The 17,807-nt window shown below is 37.9% G+C and overlaps 1 protein-coding gene across 1 annotated transcript; it reads right to left on the bottom strand.

Moving 5' to 3' along the window:
* Positions 1-555: 555 nt before the first annotated feature.
* On the bottom strand, positions 556-16,247 carry LOC148118637 (rho GTPase-activating protein 20-like). The gene is made up of 6 exons (XM_087900139.1): positions 16,227-16,247; positions 14,253-14,330; positions 12,683-12,749; positions 11,568-11,747; positions 4,230-4,385; positions 556-933 (listed from the first exon to the last, which is right to left on the bottom strand). Exons 1-5 carry the CDS (start codon positions 16,245-16,247, stop codon positions 4,375-4,377), a joined length of 357 nt encoding a protein of 118 aa, XP_087756265.1. The 3' UTR covers positions 556-933; positions 4,230-4,374.
* Between the last annotated feature and the right edge of the window lie 1,560 nt (positions 16,248-17,807).

Raw genomic sequence — 17,807 nt, 5'->3', positions numbered from 1 at the left:
AGCATGCCCTTTTGCCTGCGAGGTCTCTGGCCAGCAAGCATCCTAGATCCTGTACCAGATTATCCGTTTTTCTGGAGGGAAATCGAAGGAAGAGATGGGCAGATGCCAATACAAGAATTCCTCCAACAATCTGAAAACAACATAACATCAGGATTCAGCGAACATACAACAGGAAGACTTGAACACCCTAATGCAAAAGACGTAGAAGAAATAGACGTTAAACGTAACATTATGAAAGTGATAGAGTCCCTTAAACAGGAAGTAAAAAACTCCCTTAAAGAAATGGATGAGAAGAATAACAAAAAGTTTGAAAAACATGAATAAATCCCTCAAAGATACCCTAGGAACCAGGAAAAGGCAATCAAAAAGGTAATGGAAACACTTCAAGTCTTAAAAACTGAAATGGAGGTAATGAAGAAGAACTGTCTAGACATCATATTATGAAATATTTATTATAACAATAAAGAATTAATGTAATACAAAATAAACAGATAAATTTAATTCATATAATAAACAATAAAAACTCAAATAATATGAAGTAGAAAAACGGGAGATAATTGGTAGATAGATTTTTCTCAGTTGTGAATAGGTGAAAGGAAGCATCAACTCAGATGCTTCTCGAAGTTTCTGTTTGGTGGTTTGATTCTTTTGTTGAAGAATTCTCTTATTTCTGTACAGACAGATTTAAACCAAGTTGTAACCAGTCCTGTCAGTACTTTGAAAAGAGTTGTCAGAAGGATACAGTAGCAATAAATGAAGAAAGAAGTAATTTGTGGTTACAATGATTCTAGTCTCTAATGAAGGAAAATAATGATGGCGAGCTAGCTGCATGGATGGATCCAGATGGGGCCTCAGACATCCCGCTGCAGCTGTCCCTTGTGAAGAACACTGTGGCACTTAACGGTCTTGGGCAGAAAGGTTGTTTGATAGTCACTGTTGAATAAAAAAATGTTATTTTAGTACAAATATCCTCTCAGACACTAGACTCACCTCAGTTCTAACTGCAATAGTTTCTAAAGACATTCTAAAACAATTAGACAAATTCCATCAAGCAAAGAAACGTCAGCAATGTAAAAATTAAAGGGCTACAGATGTGTGACTATAAGTCCAGAATCTCACCTCCATTCTAGACTGGATTATAAACTGATAGCTGTAAATCTCTGGGTATTAGGGTGCTAACTGCTGACTTCAAAGAAAATTTTACTTCACTTAGTCTATTATTTCAGAAATTCATTGTGCAGTATATTAAATTTCAACCATTTAGGAAGACTAACTTTTCAGTATTTCATCTGTATTCAAGAGAAGCAAGCAGAGTGACAGATTATTTTGAAAGTAGCAACATAATAAACACTGGCACAGGGCTTTGTTCTTGAGAGTGGTTGATATTTTAACCAAGTAATTTTTTAAGAACTCTGCCATCCTCTGTAGTCCCATGGGCCACTAAGAGTAAAAAAATAAGACATGAACTTTCTACAGTGAGCACCTCACACAGGATTCAACTGGGCATATTGACCATGCACATGCACAGATTACATTTTCAGTTTTGATTAAAAATGGTTATAAAATGGTTAAGTCCTGATCCTTCTATTATTTGATTAGCAACTATCTGGATTTATGGATGTTTTAGTGATGACACGTATTTGAACCAGTCTTCGATTTTACTCTGTTCTGTCTTAGTATTTATAGCTCTCAGTATAGAAAGATGCTGTCAGACTCACAAAACCACAGTGAATGCAATCTATACTGCCACTGATTTACTCTGTAACCTTGAGTGATACACAGACCTTACCAAAGTTTTTATTAATTCTCAAATGTAGGATTAGACAGATGTAGACATTGCTAAATTTTATAAAACATTTGAGGCTTTTCAAGTACAATCTTGTACCTAATATGATAATCTTGATCCAATGTAGCATTAACTTCCTGATATGGAGTACAGTGCTTGGAGAGATGCTAAATAGTCAATAAATATTTCCAATGAAAATTTAATAACTTTTTAAAGTTAAAATTGGTCAAAATAAGAAATATATTTTTTATATATTTGGTTGAGATAAAAGGATTAATGCCACATTTAAAAAAACATGTTGAATCACATGAGTTAATAAATTGGAATGCCTAAAACTGAAAATCTTCTGTTATTCTAAGGGCATTTTCAATAAGACAAATGACAGACAAAAGAATGAAAAAAGATCTTCACCAACCCCACATCTGACAGAGGATTAATATCCAACATATATTTAAAAAAACTCAAGAAAATAGACATCAAAATACCAAATAATCCCATTAATAATGGGGTACAGATTTAAACAGAATTCTTAACAGAAGAATCTCTAATGGCCAAGATAAACATAAGGAGTTGTTCAACATCCTTTGCTATCAGGGAATGCCAAATCCAAACAACTCTGAGATACCTTCGTTCACCTCTCAGAATGGCTAATATCAAAATCCTAATGAGAGCTAATGTTAGAGAGGATGTGGAGTAAGTAAGAAAAACACTCGTCTACAGGCAATTTGAGTGAAAACGTGTACAGCTAGTTTGGAAATCAGTATGGTGGTTTCTCAGAAAATTGGAAATCACTCCACCTCAAGACCCAGCATTACCATTCTTAGGCATATATCCAAAGGAAGCTCAATCATACCACAAAGACACTTGTTCAACTATGTTCATAGCAGCATTATTCATAATAGCCAGACCTGGAAACAACTACATGCCCATCATCTGAATAATGGATAAAGAAAATGTGATATTACAAAATAGAGTATTACTTAACCAAAAATAACAATGACATCATGAACTATGCATACAAATGGATGGAACTAGAAAGAAATCATCCTGAGTGAGGCAACCCAGACTCAAAAAGACAAAAATGGAATATTCTCACTCATAAATGTATATTAGATGTAAAGCAAAGGATAACCAAGCTACAATCCTCAGCCATAGAGAAGTTAGGCAACAAGGAGGCCCCAAAATGGGATGCATGGATCACCCTGGGAAAGGTGAATAGGTAAGATCTCTTGTAAACTGAGTGTAGGGTAGAGAGGTAAAGAAGAGGGAACAGAGGATGAGAAAATGAGGGAATAGGTGTTCTAGATGGGGGAAAATGGACTTGGAGAAAGCACTGAAAGAGATATCTTGATAGAAGGAGTGAATATGAAGTTAGGGAGAAACCTAGTACCAAAGAAACTCCATGGAATTCATAAGGACGACCCTAGGTAAGATTCCTAGCAACAGAGGAGAGAGTGCTATGATCAGATTGGAAACTATCCTAATTGTCAACATAAAGACTTCATCCAGTGATGGAAGCAAATGCAGAGATCCACAGCCAAACACTGGGTTGAGCTCCTGAAGAGAGAGGAGAAGAGTATCTATGACCAAGAGAGGTCAAGATCATGACAGGGAAACGCTGACCTGAGTTTGGGGACATGCAGGGACACTGGACCTGCATGATAGGGAGCCTGCATGGGACTGTCCTAGACCCTCTGCATCTGGGTGACAGTTTTATAGCTTGGTCTTTTCTAGGGTCCCTAGGAGTGGGGCCAGGATCTCTCCCTGACCTTTGAGTTCACTCTTTGGAATCTATTCCTATGAATGCCTTGTCCAGGCTTCATGCAAGAGGGAGGAACTTGGTCCTGCCTTAACTTGATATGCCATTCATTGTTGACTCCCATGGGAGGCCTTATCCTTCTGAATGGAGATGGCAGAGGAGTAGATTCAGGAAGAAGATGGGGCAGAAGATTTGGAGACAGTAGAAGTGAAGATGGTAAAGGGGAAGGGAGGGGAGGAAGGAGGGGAAACTGTGGTTGGAATGAAAAATAATTAGTTAATGAATTAATTAGCAAAAAAGAATATGCACTCTCAGAACAATCATTGGCCATGGAAGGACCTCTCAGACAAGTACAGAGTTCAAGGAGGAAGCTGACAGGGTGATGTGAGGCAGAGGTCAGTTCACAGGATCAGGTTCATTGTATCCCCTGCCATCATCCAGAAGATAGTTACTGCTTCAACCAGTGAAAAAGGCAAGGATGAATTTTCCTCTCATGTTTGCCTTCTTTCTTTCTATAAATCATTAAAACTGAAAAGAGGTATTATTTTTCTTTAAAAGTGAAATTTTACCAGCTTTCTCTCCTAGTCATGGGTTGTTACTGGTTCTTCCAGTTAGAGAAAGGATTTGAAAGTGCCGTATTCTGTAGAAATAGTGTGGCCATAGAAGACAAAATATCATGCTTACCAGAACTGGAGCAGACAGATCACCATCTTCACAAATATCCATGAGGGGCCTTGCAAAAGGCTGCCCAGTGCTTGGGGCTGGTGAGTCCAGTCGGACATAGTCAGGGCCCCGCCGAAAAATCCAGTTTATCAAAGAACATCCTCTTCTAACTGTTTTCTTTGAATCTGAGGAAGAAAGGAAGTCATTACTTGCAGTAGATTGATGATTTCCCAACATGGTACTATAATATTTGCTTAAATAAGCTGCATACATCAAATAATTTAAAAGTGAACAGATAGGGCACACTATAGAAGATGTGTGAAATTTCACCCAATATCTTATCTACCTGGTCACTTGTCTTTTCTGTATTTACCTTTAAATGACCTCATCTCACTGTACAAGGTACTACACAGGATTCTGACTCTGGGAAACAACACTAAGTCAGTTACTCAAGTAACTGGGCAGAAACCACATGTAATGGTTTATGGACAATTCCAATCTGCCAATAGTGAAATTCAGGTTGCTTTGAGGATGCTGTCTCCATTTGGAGGATCACGATACAGCAGATGGCCACACATCCAACAGTAGATGGACAAAATATAACTGAATGCTTAAAACTGTTTTAAGGAAAACAAAGAGGACACAAAGCAGGTGTGTTTCGAAAAAGGCTTGAAAATGGGAGTAGTTGGGGTTGGGAAAAATTATGATTTTATATATATACATATATGAAATTGCCAAATAATCAATAAAATCTTTTATCTTCTGTTTAATTAATTTTATTATGAATGAGACTACCTACCCATGCGTGCATTAAGCACTGCATACCTCAAAGCATGGTCAAAATAATGTTCCTAAAATGTTAACCCTTACTTAGGTGATTTTTTGCCATTGTAAGCAAAACAGCCTCCTTAGCTATATTGTATTTGGATGAGCAGCCGCTGACAGGTATAAGGTCTTGTGACCACACAGCTCCATTTCTGAAATTAATACCCAATCATCTTTAAAATGTGGGAAAAGAGAAAGCATACGCATCCATACATCCAGGAAGATGCTTCTATAAGTTCATAGATACAAATATTTGGAAACTAAACATGGAGGCAGACATTTCACATTCTCTATGTAACATGTTTTCTCTATTCCCAAACTGATTTCATTATTTTGAATTCCATCCGAATATACTTTACTCCTGCTCTCTAATGAAAATACTGTAAGAGGAAAGCTCTGTCCTAGCTAAGTTTGTGCCAACTTGACATAAGCAAGACTCATTTGGGAAGAAGGATCTTCTATTGAGAAAATGCCATCATCAGACTGGCCTGTGGGAAAGACTGTAATCTCTTTTCTTGTGATCTGTCTTACTACTGATGTCCAGCACCTCAGCTCACTGTGGGTGGTGCCACCCCTGAATGGTGGTCCTGGGAGTTGTAGGAAGACAGGCTGAGCAAGGAAGGAAGAACAGCACTGTGCCATGGCTCCTGAAACATGTATTGTTGTTGTTGTTGCTTTACCATTTTGAGAGCTTCCTAAGTTAGTCTTGAGGTTTAGGAACAAAAAGATCTCACCCTCCCACTTCCAGACAGAAATTGGCTAGAAGTTGCAGTCTGCAATCAAAGAGATTCCCACCATAAGGGTGTGCCCACAAAAGTCAGCATGTTCACAAAACCCCATGAAAAACAATGAACAAAATGGCACACTTAGCCACAGATGCCAAAGTGACCACTGGACCCAGGACACAGGTATCAGACCCCAGACCCAGACAGTGTCCCAGTACCTTAACAAGCACATCACTGCCTTCTACCCTGTTTCTACAAAAAGCAAGAAACTCCTCTGACTCAGGTCTCTAGACTGGAGGATCCACTCAGTGGCTGCATTGTTCATACATACCCTGTTGTTGTACTTTTTCAGTTCTGTTTAATCTAGCTTCATGCATCAGATTAGAACCTTATTATAAGGAGAGGGCAGAAATTCATTTACCCTGAATTCCCTCAGTTAGGGATTGTGATGTGGAACTGTGAGTTGAAACAAACCCTTTCCTACTAAAGTTGCTCTTGGTCATGTTGCCATATCACAACAGTAACACCCTAATCTATTTTCTGTCTCTTGATTTAGAAGTATATGTTCAGCTACTAGATGAAGAATAATAAAAATCACCCAACCAAAAATCTCAGAAATCCTATCAGAATGATATCGTGGATATTAGAGATGCGAACACTTCTCAGTCCACTGTGACAAGTGGGACCTGTGCTTCTGCCTTGAGAAACATAGATTTAACAAAGTAACTTGTATCCATTATTAATGTATATATTGATTAATCAGATTTAACTTAGTTAATCATCTTAAACCAACTTTAGTTAATGATATCTCATTGTATGAACTAAGAGATGAGAATTTGAGAATGAAAATTAGCTTGATTTGCTGTTATAAATCCTCTAGGACACTGAAGGAAGATGTGGAATCTAAAAGACACAGTCATCTCTGGTCTCTGGTGTTGGATGGGCAGAGTGAAACCATCAGGTTCCCAGATGAAAACCTCTCATCTTACAAGAAATCATTTGCATTTTCAGAGCATTAAAGATGTTGTATTTGGAGTTGATCTTGTATCCTGCCACATTACAAAGATGTTTATCAGTTGTAGGAATTCCTTGGTACAGTTTTTGGGGTCGCTTATGAACACTGCATATCATCTGCAAATAACAAAGTTTAACTTCTTCCTTTCCAATTTTAATCCCCTTGATCTCCTTATGTTGTCTTATTGCTATTGCCAGAACTTCAAGCAGAACTATATTGAAGAAGTATGGAGACAGTGAACAACCTTATCTTGTTCCTGATTATAGTGGAATGGCTTTGACTTTCTCTCCATTTAATTTGATATTAGCTGTCAGCTTGCTGTATATAGCTTTTATTGTATTTAGGTATGAACCTTGTATCCCTAATCTCTCCAAGACCTTTATAATAAAGGGGTGTCAAATTTTGTCAAATGCTTTTTCAGCATCTAATGAAATGATCATATGTTTTTTCTTTCATTTTATTTATATGATGGATTACATGGATAGATTTGCATATGTTGAACCAGCCCTTTATCTCTGGGATGAAGCGTACTTGATCATGATGGATAATTTTTCTAATGTGTTCTTGTATTCAGTTTGCCAGTATTTTATTGAGAATTTTTGCGTCGATGTTCATGAATAAGACTGGCCTGTAATTCTCTTTCTTGGTTGAGTCTTTGTGTGGTTTTGGTATCAGGGTAACTGTAACTTCATAAAATGATTTTGGCAATGACTCTTCTGTTTCTTTTTTGTGAAATACATTAAGGAATATAGGTATCAGCTCTTCTTGGAAATTTGGGTAGAATTCTGCATTGAAACCACCTGGTCCTGGGCTTTTTTTGGTTGGGAGGTTTTTGAAAACTGCTTCTAATTCCTCACGACTTGTCGGTCTATTTAAACTGTTCACCTGGTCTTGATTTACTTTGGTATATGGTACTTATCTTTTAAAAAATGTCCATTTCTTTTACATTTTCCAATTTTGTGGCAACAGACTTTTGTAGTAAGATCTAATGATTCTCTGAATTTCCTCTGTGTCTGTGGTTATGTCCCCCTTTTCATTTCTGATCTTATTAATTTGCATGTTCTCTCTCTGCCATTTGATTAGTTTGGATAGGGGTTTGTCAATCTTGTTGATTTTCTCCAAGAACCAGCTTTTTGTTTCATTGATTCTTTGGATTGTTTTCTGTGTTTCAATTCTGTTGATTTCAGCTCTCAGTTTGATTATTTCCAATCCTCTACTCCTCCTGGGTGAGTCTGCTTCTTTTTTTCTAGAGCTTTCTGGTGTGCTGTTAAGTCTCTAATGTGTGCTTTCTCCGTTTTTGTTAACTGAGCACTTAGTGCTGTGAATTTTCCTCTTAGCACTGCTTTCATATTGTCCCATAGGTTTTAGTATGTTGTGTCTTTATTTTCACTAAATTCAAGGAAGACTTTAATTTCTTTCTTTATTTCTTCCTTGACCCAGGGGTGCTTCAGTAGTTGATTGTTCAGTTTCCATGAGTTTGTAGGCTTTCTGGGGGTAGAATTGTTGTTGAATTCTAACATTATTCCATGGTGATCCGATAGTACACAGGTGGTTACTACAGTTTCTTTCTAACTATAGATGTTGCTTTGTTACCAATTATGTGATCAATTTTTGAGAAAGTTCCATGAGATGCTGAGAAGAAGGTATATTCTTTTCTGTTTGGATGGAAAGTTCTATAGATGTCTGTTTGGTCCATTTGGTTCATTACATCTGATAGTTCTCTTATTTTTCAGTTAAGTTTCTGTCTGGTTGACCTGTCCATTGGTGAGAACGGAGTGTTGAAATCTCTAACTATTAGAGTGTGAGGTTTGATGTATGCTTTGAGTTCTAGTAATGTTTCTTTTACATAAGTGGGTGCTTTTGTATTAGGGACATAGATATTCAGAATTGAGACGTCCTCCTGATGAAATTGTTCCTGTTATGAGAATAAAGTGCCCTTCTCCATCTCTTCTGATTGATTTTAGTTTGAAATCAATTTTGTTAGATATTAGTATAGACACACCCGCTTTTTTTCTTTGATCCATTTGATTGTAAAGCCTTTTCCCAACCCTTTACTTTGAGGTAGTGTCTTCTTTCAGTTTGAGGTGTGTTTCTTGTAAACAGCAGAATGTTGGATCCTGTTCTCGTATCCATTCTCTTAACCTGTGCCTTTTTATAGTTGAATTGAGTCCATTGATATTGAGTGATATTAATGACCAGTGGTTGCTAACTCTGGTTATTTTTCCTGGTGGCAGTGTTTGTGTGTTTCCCTTCTTTAAGTTGTGCTGGTGTAGGGTTGTTAAATGCTTGTGTTATTATGGGTGTTGGCTGTGAGAGAATTGTCTGTATTCTGTCAATCATGTTTTAAATAAACGCTGATTGGCCAGGCAGGAGGTGTAGGTGGGAAAACCAGACAGGAAGTGGAAAGCAAGGACAGCAGGAGAATTCTGGGGAGGAGGAAGTTGATTCTCCCACTCCTACCCAGATCACCGAAGCAGCAGGATGTGAGCTGCCCCACTGAAAAAGGTACTGAGCCACATGGCTAAAATAGATTAGAAAAATGAGTTAATCAAGATGTGAGAGTTAGCCAGTAAGAAGCTTGACCTAATGGGCCAATCAGCTTTATAACTTACAGAAATCTCTGTGTGGTTGATTTTCTCTGGGGCCTGCCAGCTGGGGGGCAGGGCAGGACAGAAAACCCCAACAAACAAGCAGGTCCCTTCATGTTACAGTTGGCTTCCTTGGTTTGCGGTTTTTCTTCTAGTATTTTCTGTAAGGCTGGGTTTGTGGCTAAGTATTGCTTAAATCTGCTTTTGTCTTAGAGTATCTTGTTTTCTTCATTTCATTTTTCAAGTCTTCAACTGTTTCCATTACCTGTTTGATTGCTTTATCGTGGTTTTCTTGGGTTTCTTTGAGAGATTTATTCATTTCTTCTACCTTTCTGTTTGTCTTCTCCACTTCTTTACAGCAGTTTTTCACATCCTGTTTAAGGTCCTCTATCATTTTCATAACATTACGTTTAAAGTCGATTTCTTCTACTTCTTCTGGAATAGGGTGTTCAAGTCTTCTTGTTACGAAATCCCTGGAATCTGGTGTTCTCATGTTGCCTTTCAGGTTATTGGAGGAATTCTTGCATTGACGCCTGCCCATCTCTTCATTCAAATTCAGCCAGGAGAGTCTTGGTGTCTTGATCTAATATATGCTGTGACTGACGCTGGGTGGATCTCCTCAGTGCAGGAGCAGGAACTGTACCTAGGCCAAGGATGTCACAGACAATAGGGCAGGCTTTGGGTGGAGGGGGAGTGGACAGAGATTTCCCCAACTAGTTCCCTGGGCAGTAGAGAAGAGGGTGCCTGAACTGGCCTTATCCTTATAGCCACATTAATGAATATCTTGCATATCACCATAGAATCTTCTTCCAGCGATGAATGGAGATAGAGACAGAGACCCACAATGGAGCACTGGACTGAGCTCCCATGGTCCAAATGAGGAGCAGAAGGAGGGTAGAACATGTGCAAGGAAGTTAGGACCCTAAGACATGCATTCACCCACTGAGACAATGGGACTAATCTAATGAGAGCTCACCAAGGCCAGCTGAACTGGGACTGATGGAGCATGTGATCAAACTGGACTCTCTGAATGTGGCTGACAATGAGGGCTGACTGAGAAGCCAAGGACAATGGCACTGGGTTTTTACTGTACTACATGAACTGGCCTTGTGGAAGCCTAGTCTGTGTAGATGCTCACTTTCCTAGACCTGGATGGAAGGGGGAGGACTTTGGACTTCCCATAGGGCAGGAAACCCTGAATGCCCTTAGGACTGGAGAGGGAGGGGAAGAGGGAGTGGGAGGAGTGGGAGGGTATTGGTGGGGGGGAGGAAGTGGAAAGTTTTATGAATAAAACAAAAAGAAATTAAAAAAAAACTAAAGATGTTGTATTTGTGCTTTTCTTTATGAATGTGGCATGCTCCACTCATGCTAGCTTCTAAGAAGTTGCCTCTGCTAAACTGATGAAAAAATTATATTTAGACTTTGTTCTTAACCAAGAAAGTTTGATAAAGATTTGTAATGATTAATTTGATTCACCTTTTTACAAAAATGTATTTATTTATTATATACTGCTTTCTACCTGCATGTGTGCTTGTGTCCCAGAAGAGGGTACCAAATAGAGGCACCAGACCTCATTACAGAGGGCTATGAGCTGCCAAGTGGTAATCAGGAATTGAACTCGCAACTTCTGAAAGAGCAGCCAGAGCTCTGAATCTCAGAGGAACTTCTCCAGTATCTTCATTTGCCTTTTTAATACCCCCCACTTTGTTTAAGTCTGTCAAACCCTTTTTGTAGCTCCACCCATGTCAAGCAAACATTCATTAGAAATCAGGTGATAAACCAGGCGTTGGTAGTGCATACCTTTAATTTCGGCAGAAGCAGATGGATGTCTGGGAGTTCAAGGCCATCCTGGTCTACAAGAGCTACTTCAAGGCCAGGCTCAAAAACTACAGAAAAACCCTGTCTCAAAAAAAAAAAAGAATTAAGAAAGAAAAGAAAAGAAAGTAATTAGGAGACAGCAGAGCATGTTTACCAAAAAACTGTTATGTTAATCAAGCAAAATATAGCTGGATGCACACACAGTAATAATCACAACCAAACATCTTTAGTACAATTTCTTTTCTTTCATAATCACTTACCTAAATGAAAATATGCTTTAATTAGATAAAGAAACAACAGTGAGATCACAAGGGAATTACTGGTGGGAAATAGGAACAGTAGAATTTAAGAACCTGTAAAATAAAAACCTAGGAGGTAGGAGACTCACTGCTCTGGTCTTTGGGTGGGTCCTTGGACTTCAGGATGAATAGTCCCGGCACATGTGGGGACTGTAGCTCCCGGATTGCCTTGCTGATATCAAGATAACCAGTGTAGTCACTTGGCCCCACTGCCACAAAGGCAGAATTTCGAAGGTCACTCATTCTGATGGCATATGGGTTCTCGTGTCCTGTGTAGAGAAAATACTAAATATAGATTAATGCTAACAGTGATGAATGACCAAAAAGTCCTTTTTGTGAGCATGAGCACATATTTAAAAGAGCTGCAGGTCTCCTCTGGCTCTTAGATCTTTGGACTGATCAGATATTGTTGCATGCAGAGAGTTTAAGAAATGTAGCAATCAACAGCCAGTCAGAGAATAAATGTTTGTAGAGTCCACAACTCCATTGGTACATCTATAGTGCAATTGTTGTACCTAAGGTTGGACAGCTTCCTGGGGGAGTAGGAAGAAAGCTTGTGAGAGGCAGAGAACCAGGATCTTTTCTAGGAGATCCTATCTTCAGTGGATGAGAGGGAAGCTGCATACTTGAAATCTCAACAATATAATTCCCTAAATGAGACTCAAAAAGGGGGCAGCACCAATTGAACAGCCACTGTGGGCGGGGAGATCTCATAAGGCCTCACCCTTAGATGGAGAGCTAAAAACAGTCAGTGGCTGCTCAGAGGGAGGAGAATCTGACTTCCCCAGGGATGGACCAACTATAGGGGATTTTCTGCCCCAATTGCTCATCTCTAAACACATACCCCTATGAGACACAATAAATGTGCTCTTTCTTTTTGCCTTACACACACAAACACACACATACAGCCAACCAAAGAAACAAAGAAACAAAGGAACAAGATTAATTTTAAATGGTTATAAAATTGAAGGGGACTAAGAAAAATGTACAAAGAGATGACGGGGCCAGAAGGAGAGACAGAAATGATGTAAATACACGATTCATGTATGAAATTTCAAGCATTGTACGTATTGTTTAAATGCATGAGAGAACATTTTGTAAAATGTTTGCATTTATGAGTAAGCTTAAGAAAATCAATGAAAACGTCAACAATTTAGGGTTACAGTCTTAACTCAATGCCTGCTTATGTTTCTCAGGTGCTTACCCAGGAGTGGGCCTGGTGCTTCTTCCTGGCTAGCAGAGAACCACAGTTGATAATCTTCCTCAGCATTCTGGGGAACAAAAGAACCCAAAGTCACACTGTACTTTCCCAGGACACAGTTAAGTGCATGTTTTCTTTTGTCATCTGCATCCTTAAAACTGGAATATATTGAGGCAGGCAAGAATTCTGGTCTATGTAAGAAGAGTCTGCCATTGGGAATTAACAGTAGTGAGTCCCATGTACCTGCTCCCTCTGAAATCTGCAAAAATTGAAGTTCCTGCCTTCTAATTGCTGGTAGAACAGAATTATTATTTTAAAATGTGTGGTTTCTGCTGCATTTTTCTGACACTGGAAATAAGTCATCACTCCATGCCCTGTCTCCAGGTAAGAAAAGTGTCTCTGTCATCCATGTCCTTCAAATTTTGGAGAACATTGAGCTTTGTCGTAATGTGTTCCTGTGCAGACAACCTATTACCCATGTTTATGTAGTTATTATTACAGTGTACTTATGCCCACCATATCTTTGACTGAACAATGCTAAACTTAGAAACCTTGGAACCTCAGTAGCCCAAGTAAAGGAGAGAAAGGCTAGAGAGGCCTGGAGGAGAAATCCAGAAATCAGCATTTGACCTTCATTCAGAGAGTCACCATTCTTCATAGAGAAAGGAAAAGTATCTAACCTTCATAACAAACCAGAAGCAAATAACAAGATCCACGACAGATTTATTGCCCATCATCTTGGGATTTATATAATAAGCCAATGTAAATTATGTAACATCTATAGAATTATGATAGAGTAACACATGAGATAAAAAAGAAAAATGCATTAAGTAGAGTTATGGCTTACTGATAACTTGTTTACTTTTGGTTCCTGATGGAAAATAATGACTTTTACTTGTATATTGAGATCCTATTTATGATATTATGACAATTAAAAAGCACATTCCTATACACATATGTATATACACACACTAAAACTGAATGAATGAACGCCCTACATTCAAGACCATTTTCAAAATGTTTCCCTCTTTACAAGTTATTTTAGGAATCTTCTATTAGATTCTCGATACAAATATTCCACAGGGTTTACATCTAGAGATATATTCTAGATGAAATTGTCTATCAAACCTGTCATGATATCCTTATTAATTTGAACCTCTGTCCATAAGGAATAAATCAGTATCAAAAATGTTTACATGACAAAAAATATGTAGAAAATGGCACCTGAAGATATCTAGTGATGCGTATTAGCAACTTTACATTATGATCGTTTACAAACAATTCATTATATATGCATTGACATGTGCAGCATACACTGTTTATTGTGCACTAGTGGTACAAATCAACTACACATGCTGATCATTGAGATCAAATTTCATGGGAGAAGACAAGAGCAGAGGCCGTATATAGACTAATGTAACGAGTCAGGTGACTACTTCTGGAAGTTGGAAGAAGATGGAAATTCTTCATACAGAGTAATCATGTATTTGGCAGTGATTTTATGCACTTATTTAAATATTAATGAATCACAAGAAGACATGGAACAAATAAAAAGAGTTTTCAAGTCTCTTACAGGTATTCCCAGCAACGGTCTTAACTTCTTGATGATGTCATTCACTGTGTCTGATCGTGCTGCTATTACAGTGAACGACTGTAGAAAACACAGAGGAAAATGTTACTAGTTAATAATGCTCATGAAATACATGATTTGATAGCTGTTTATCCAAACATTTTCCACATCAAGTAACCAAAGCTCAGTTCAAGTAATGGCAAAGTAAAACAAATAGAAGGCTGGAAACATGAGTGTGCTTTTCCTTTCCTTTACAAAACCTGAGGGCAGTAGGAAATTTAGTCTAACATGGATTCCTGTAAAAATTTGGATCAGTCAAAATACAATAAGATGTGAACTGATGGACTGGATTATGGGGGAGGGGTGGTAAAACAAAAGTGCTTTCCCCTCGGCCTTATGACGGGGAATAGAACCCAGAATACACATGGTAGAATGAGAGAAGCAATCGTGGCTGTCTCTGAATTGTATCACACACACACACACACACACACACACTCACACACACACACAAGTCCATATTGCATGAATGCACACACACATACACATGCATGCACATATGCATGCCCAGACAAATATAAAGGTCAAACAATGAGATTATATTTTCAGAGGAGTTACACAGCCTCTGGTCCTCAGCTGAGTCTGATTTGACAATGAGAGGGTGGACAATTGAAGAGATGGAGAAGCAGTTTCTTGTTTTCACACATTTTGTTTATAAAATTGAATTATTTCTTTACATATCATGTATTCAGATATCATAAATTCATATGAACTGTTAGAGAATTTAAAACAACAACACTCTGAAATGAGGATTTCTCTGTACCTAGCTTCATGGTTAGTTTGGTTGTCCCTGGAATCCATTGAGATGATGAATGTATGAATCCAGAATAAAAATTTTAGTCATTAAAATTTCATCCCTAAATCTGCCAGTGACTAAGGTCTCCTTGGTAGGAGATATCTACTATACTTTATAACTAGAAAATGTCCAAGAAAGAGGAAGTTATTCTCAGAACTTTGCTATTACACATGACACTTAGAAAGTTAACTATGTTGACAGATTTTTGAAAGCGCATGGATCTGCACTTGCAGATTGTATCCTCCAAAAATCAAGTCTTAGAGAAGAAGAACAGCAGAGATGCCTCTCTCTAAAAGAAGTGGTCAATGCTAAAGGAAAATCCTTTCACAGTCTAGTATCTGACATTAATTTTGTGACAATAAACATGCTGCACCTCACAGGCTAAAAATAAAACTCCTAGGCCAAAGAATTGATGATTTCTATTGGAGTTGTTGCACAGTGGGTCTCCATACACCCTGAAATATTAGGCTATTGTCATGGTTTTTGGTTACTATTCAGGAATGATTGCAAATCCCTATAGCTGAAGATACTATGTACTTGAGTCACACAACAAAAGGGAAATGAAGCTGGTATTGACTTGGAAACCATGCCTATGGTCTAAATCTAATAATACTTGAGTTTGGGATACCTGCTATCCAATTGGAAGCACAATAGCAATCTTCAGTCTAATCAAACTGTGGACCCTGCAGTCCACAAGAATGACAAGCATGGAAAGATACAGCCACTCGTGCAACAGTATCTAAATAAAATTGGCTTCCTAAGATAACAAGGTGATTTTTGTAATAACACACAAATGTTAAGCATAAAAGAATTTGTCACAGTTGAAATCAAGAAGGAAGGAAAACACTTTCCTTTGGGAGTGTCTGCTCAGGCCTGCCTTCCTGGCATTCTGGTACAAAACTCAGGTGAGACCATTCTCCTCACTATTGGACAGGATACACTATAATTCTACCATTTGCCTCCTTCACTGCTACATTGTCTGGTATAGAGAGAGCTTGTGCAGAACTAAGTGCATAGACTGTTTGCAATATTTTGTTCACCATGAATATATTAGTTACTGCACCACATTTTTAAAATTTAGAATCCCATTTCAATGCATTTGCATATAAAAACAAAGAACAGACCAGTCCCTTTATAGTAACCATTCCGCTCAACCCAATTACTCCTGATGATCTTATAAAACAATGACCTACAGATTAAATAAACTCGCATAAGGATCAGTGCAATACCTGGCCCACAAGCAGACTTTTCTCTGGAAACACTATTTTCTCTGGGAGAACACTACCGGAGAAATAGATGTCAAATTGAAATTCAATGGGAAATTGAAATTTCATAATAGAGGTGTACCTCAGAGATGGCTATTGTACAGCACATGTGAGAGCCCGTGTTTATCCTCAGCACTGCTCACACACACAGACACACAAGCACACATTACATATAAAACCCCCAACATCTCTCTTAATTTAAGTCACTGGGCACAAAACAATTTGTTAAGCATGTTGTACTGGAGCTAATATGGATCAGTCTGCCTAGTAGTAACTCTTTAACATAGGCAAAGACATATTTGTGTGCATGAAGATATTTTTTTCAGGTAGCATTACCTAAATCTTTACCTCCCTTTTTGTCACCCTGCTGTCATCAGCCTTATCTTCAAATTTCCTCCTGTTTCCCCTCCCTTGCCCTTTCCCTCCCTCAGTCAGTTCCATGCAATGAAATATTGGTCTTTGTGTACATACAGTACTCCAGCTGGGGATGTCCTCTGTGAGTATCTCAAGTGTGATTCTCTTTCCATCATCTTTCTTCTTATGTTCATCAATAGATCTGGTCAAATTCAATTAAAAAAACAAAAAGTAAAATTGTCTAGTGTTTATTTTCATGTCAATAAAGGATATGTTAACAGTTTTTAATTTTAAAGTGAGAATCAGCAACAAATTTTACAAAACAGGGCACATTACAGGAAATAGCAGGTTGCCCTAATGTGTGACATTTAGGAATCAGATTCGGTTCTGAAAACATTAGTCCCACATTAGAAGGAACATGATCCTACATGGTTCAAAACCAAAGATCAATTTTTACTTTGAATGTGCATAGTAAAGTAACTTGTATTGGTAATGAATGATATTATGTCCAAAATACTGTTTAATTTAACATAAATATTGAAGAATGAATGTATAAAAATTATTGGCAGCACTTCCTCAGTTTGAAAAGTGAGAAATTCCAAAAACATCCAGGAAATATTATCAAGTAGATATTTGGAGATAGTCTAATCATGGTGCCAAAGTCAAACAACCAACAACCAAAAGGAAAATTATAGACCAACATCTCTGTTGAACTACCTACAAACAATATTAGTAAAATACTTGCAAACCAAATTCAATAACAAAGAGATTTCACATTAAGCTCAAGTCAAATTCACACCAGAGATGGAAGAAAGAGTCCACGTATGTAAATTTAAAAACATAATCCACCATATACGTGAACTAAAGAATAGAACAATGATAGCCCCCATTTGATTCATAAAAGGCATTTGACAAAATACAACATCTATTTATGATAAAAAGTCATGGAGAGCATAGGGACAGGAGGGAGAAGTTTCAACATAATGAAGGCATAAGCAGGAAACCCACAGTCAAAGTCATCCTAAAAATAGAAGAAACTCAAAACGTTTGTGCTAAAATCATAAAAAAAAAGTTCATTCTTAGCAA

This window comes from Myodes glareolus, chromosome 21 (assembly GCF_982192425.1).
Source record: "Myodes glareolus chromosome 21, mMyoGla1.1, whole genome shotgun sequence".
NCBI lineage: Eukaryota > Metazoa > Chordata > Mammalia > Rodentia > Cricetidae > Myodes > Myodes glareolus.
Note: the sequence above shows the minus strand (reverse complement) of the source record. Positions and strands in the feature narration are given on the sequence as shown.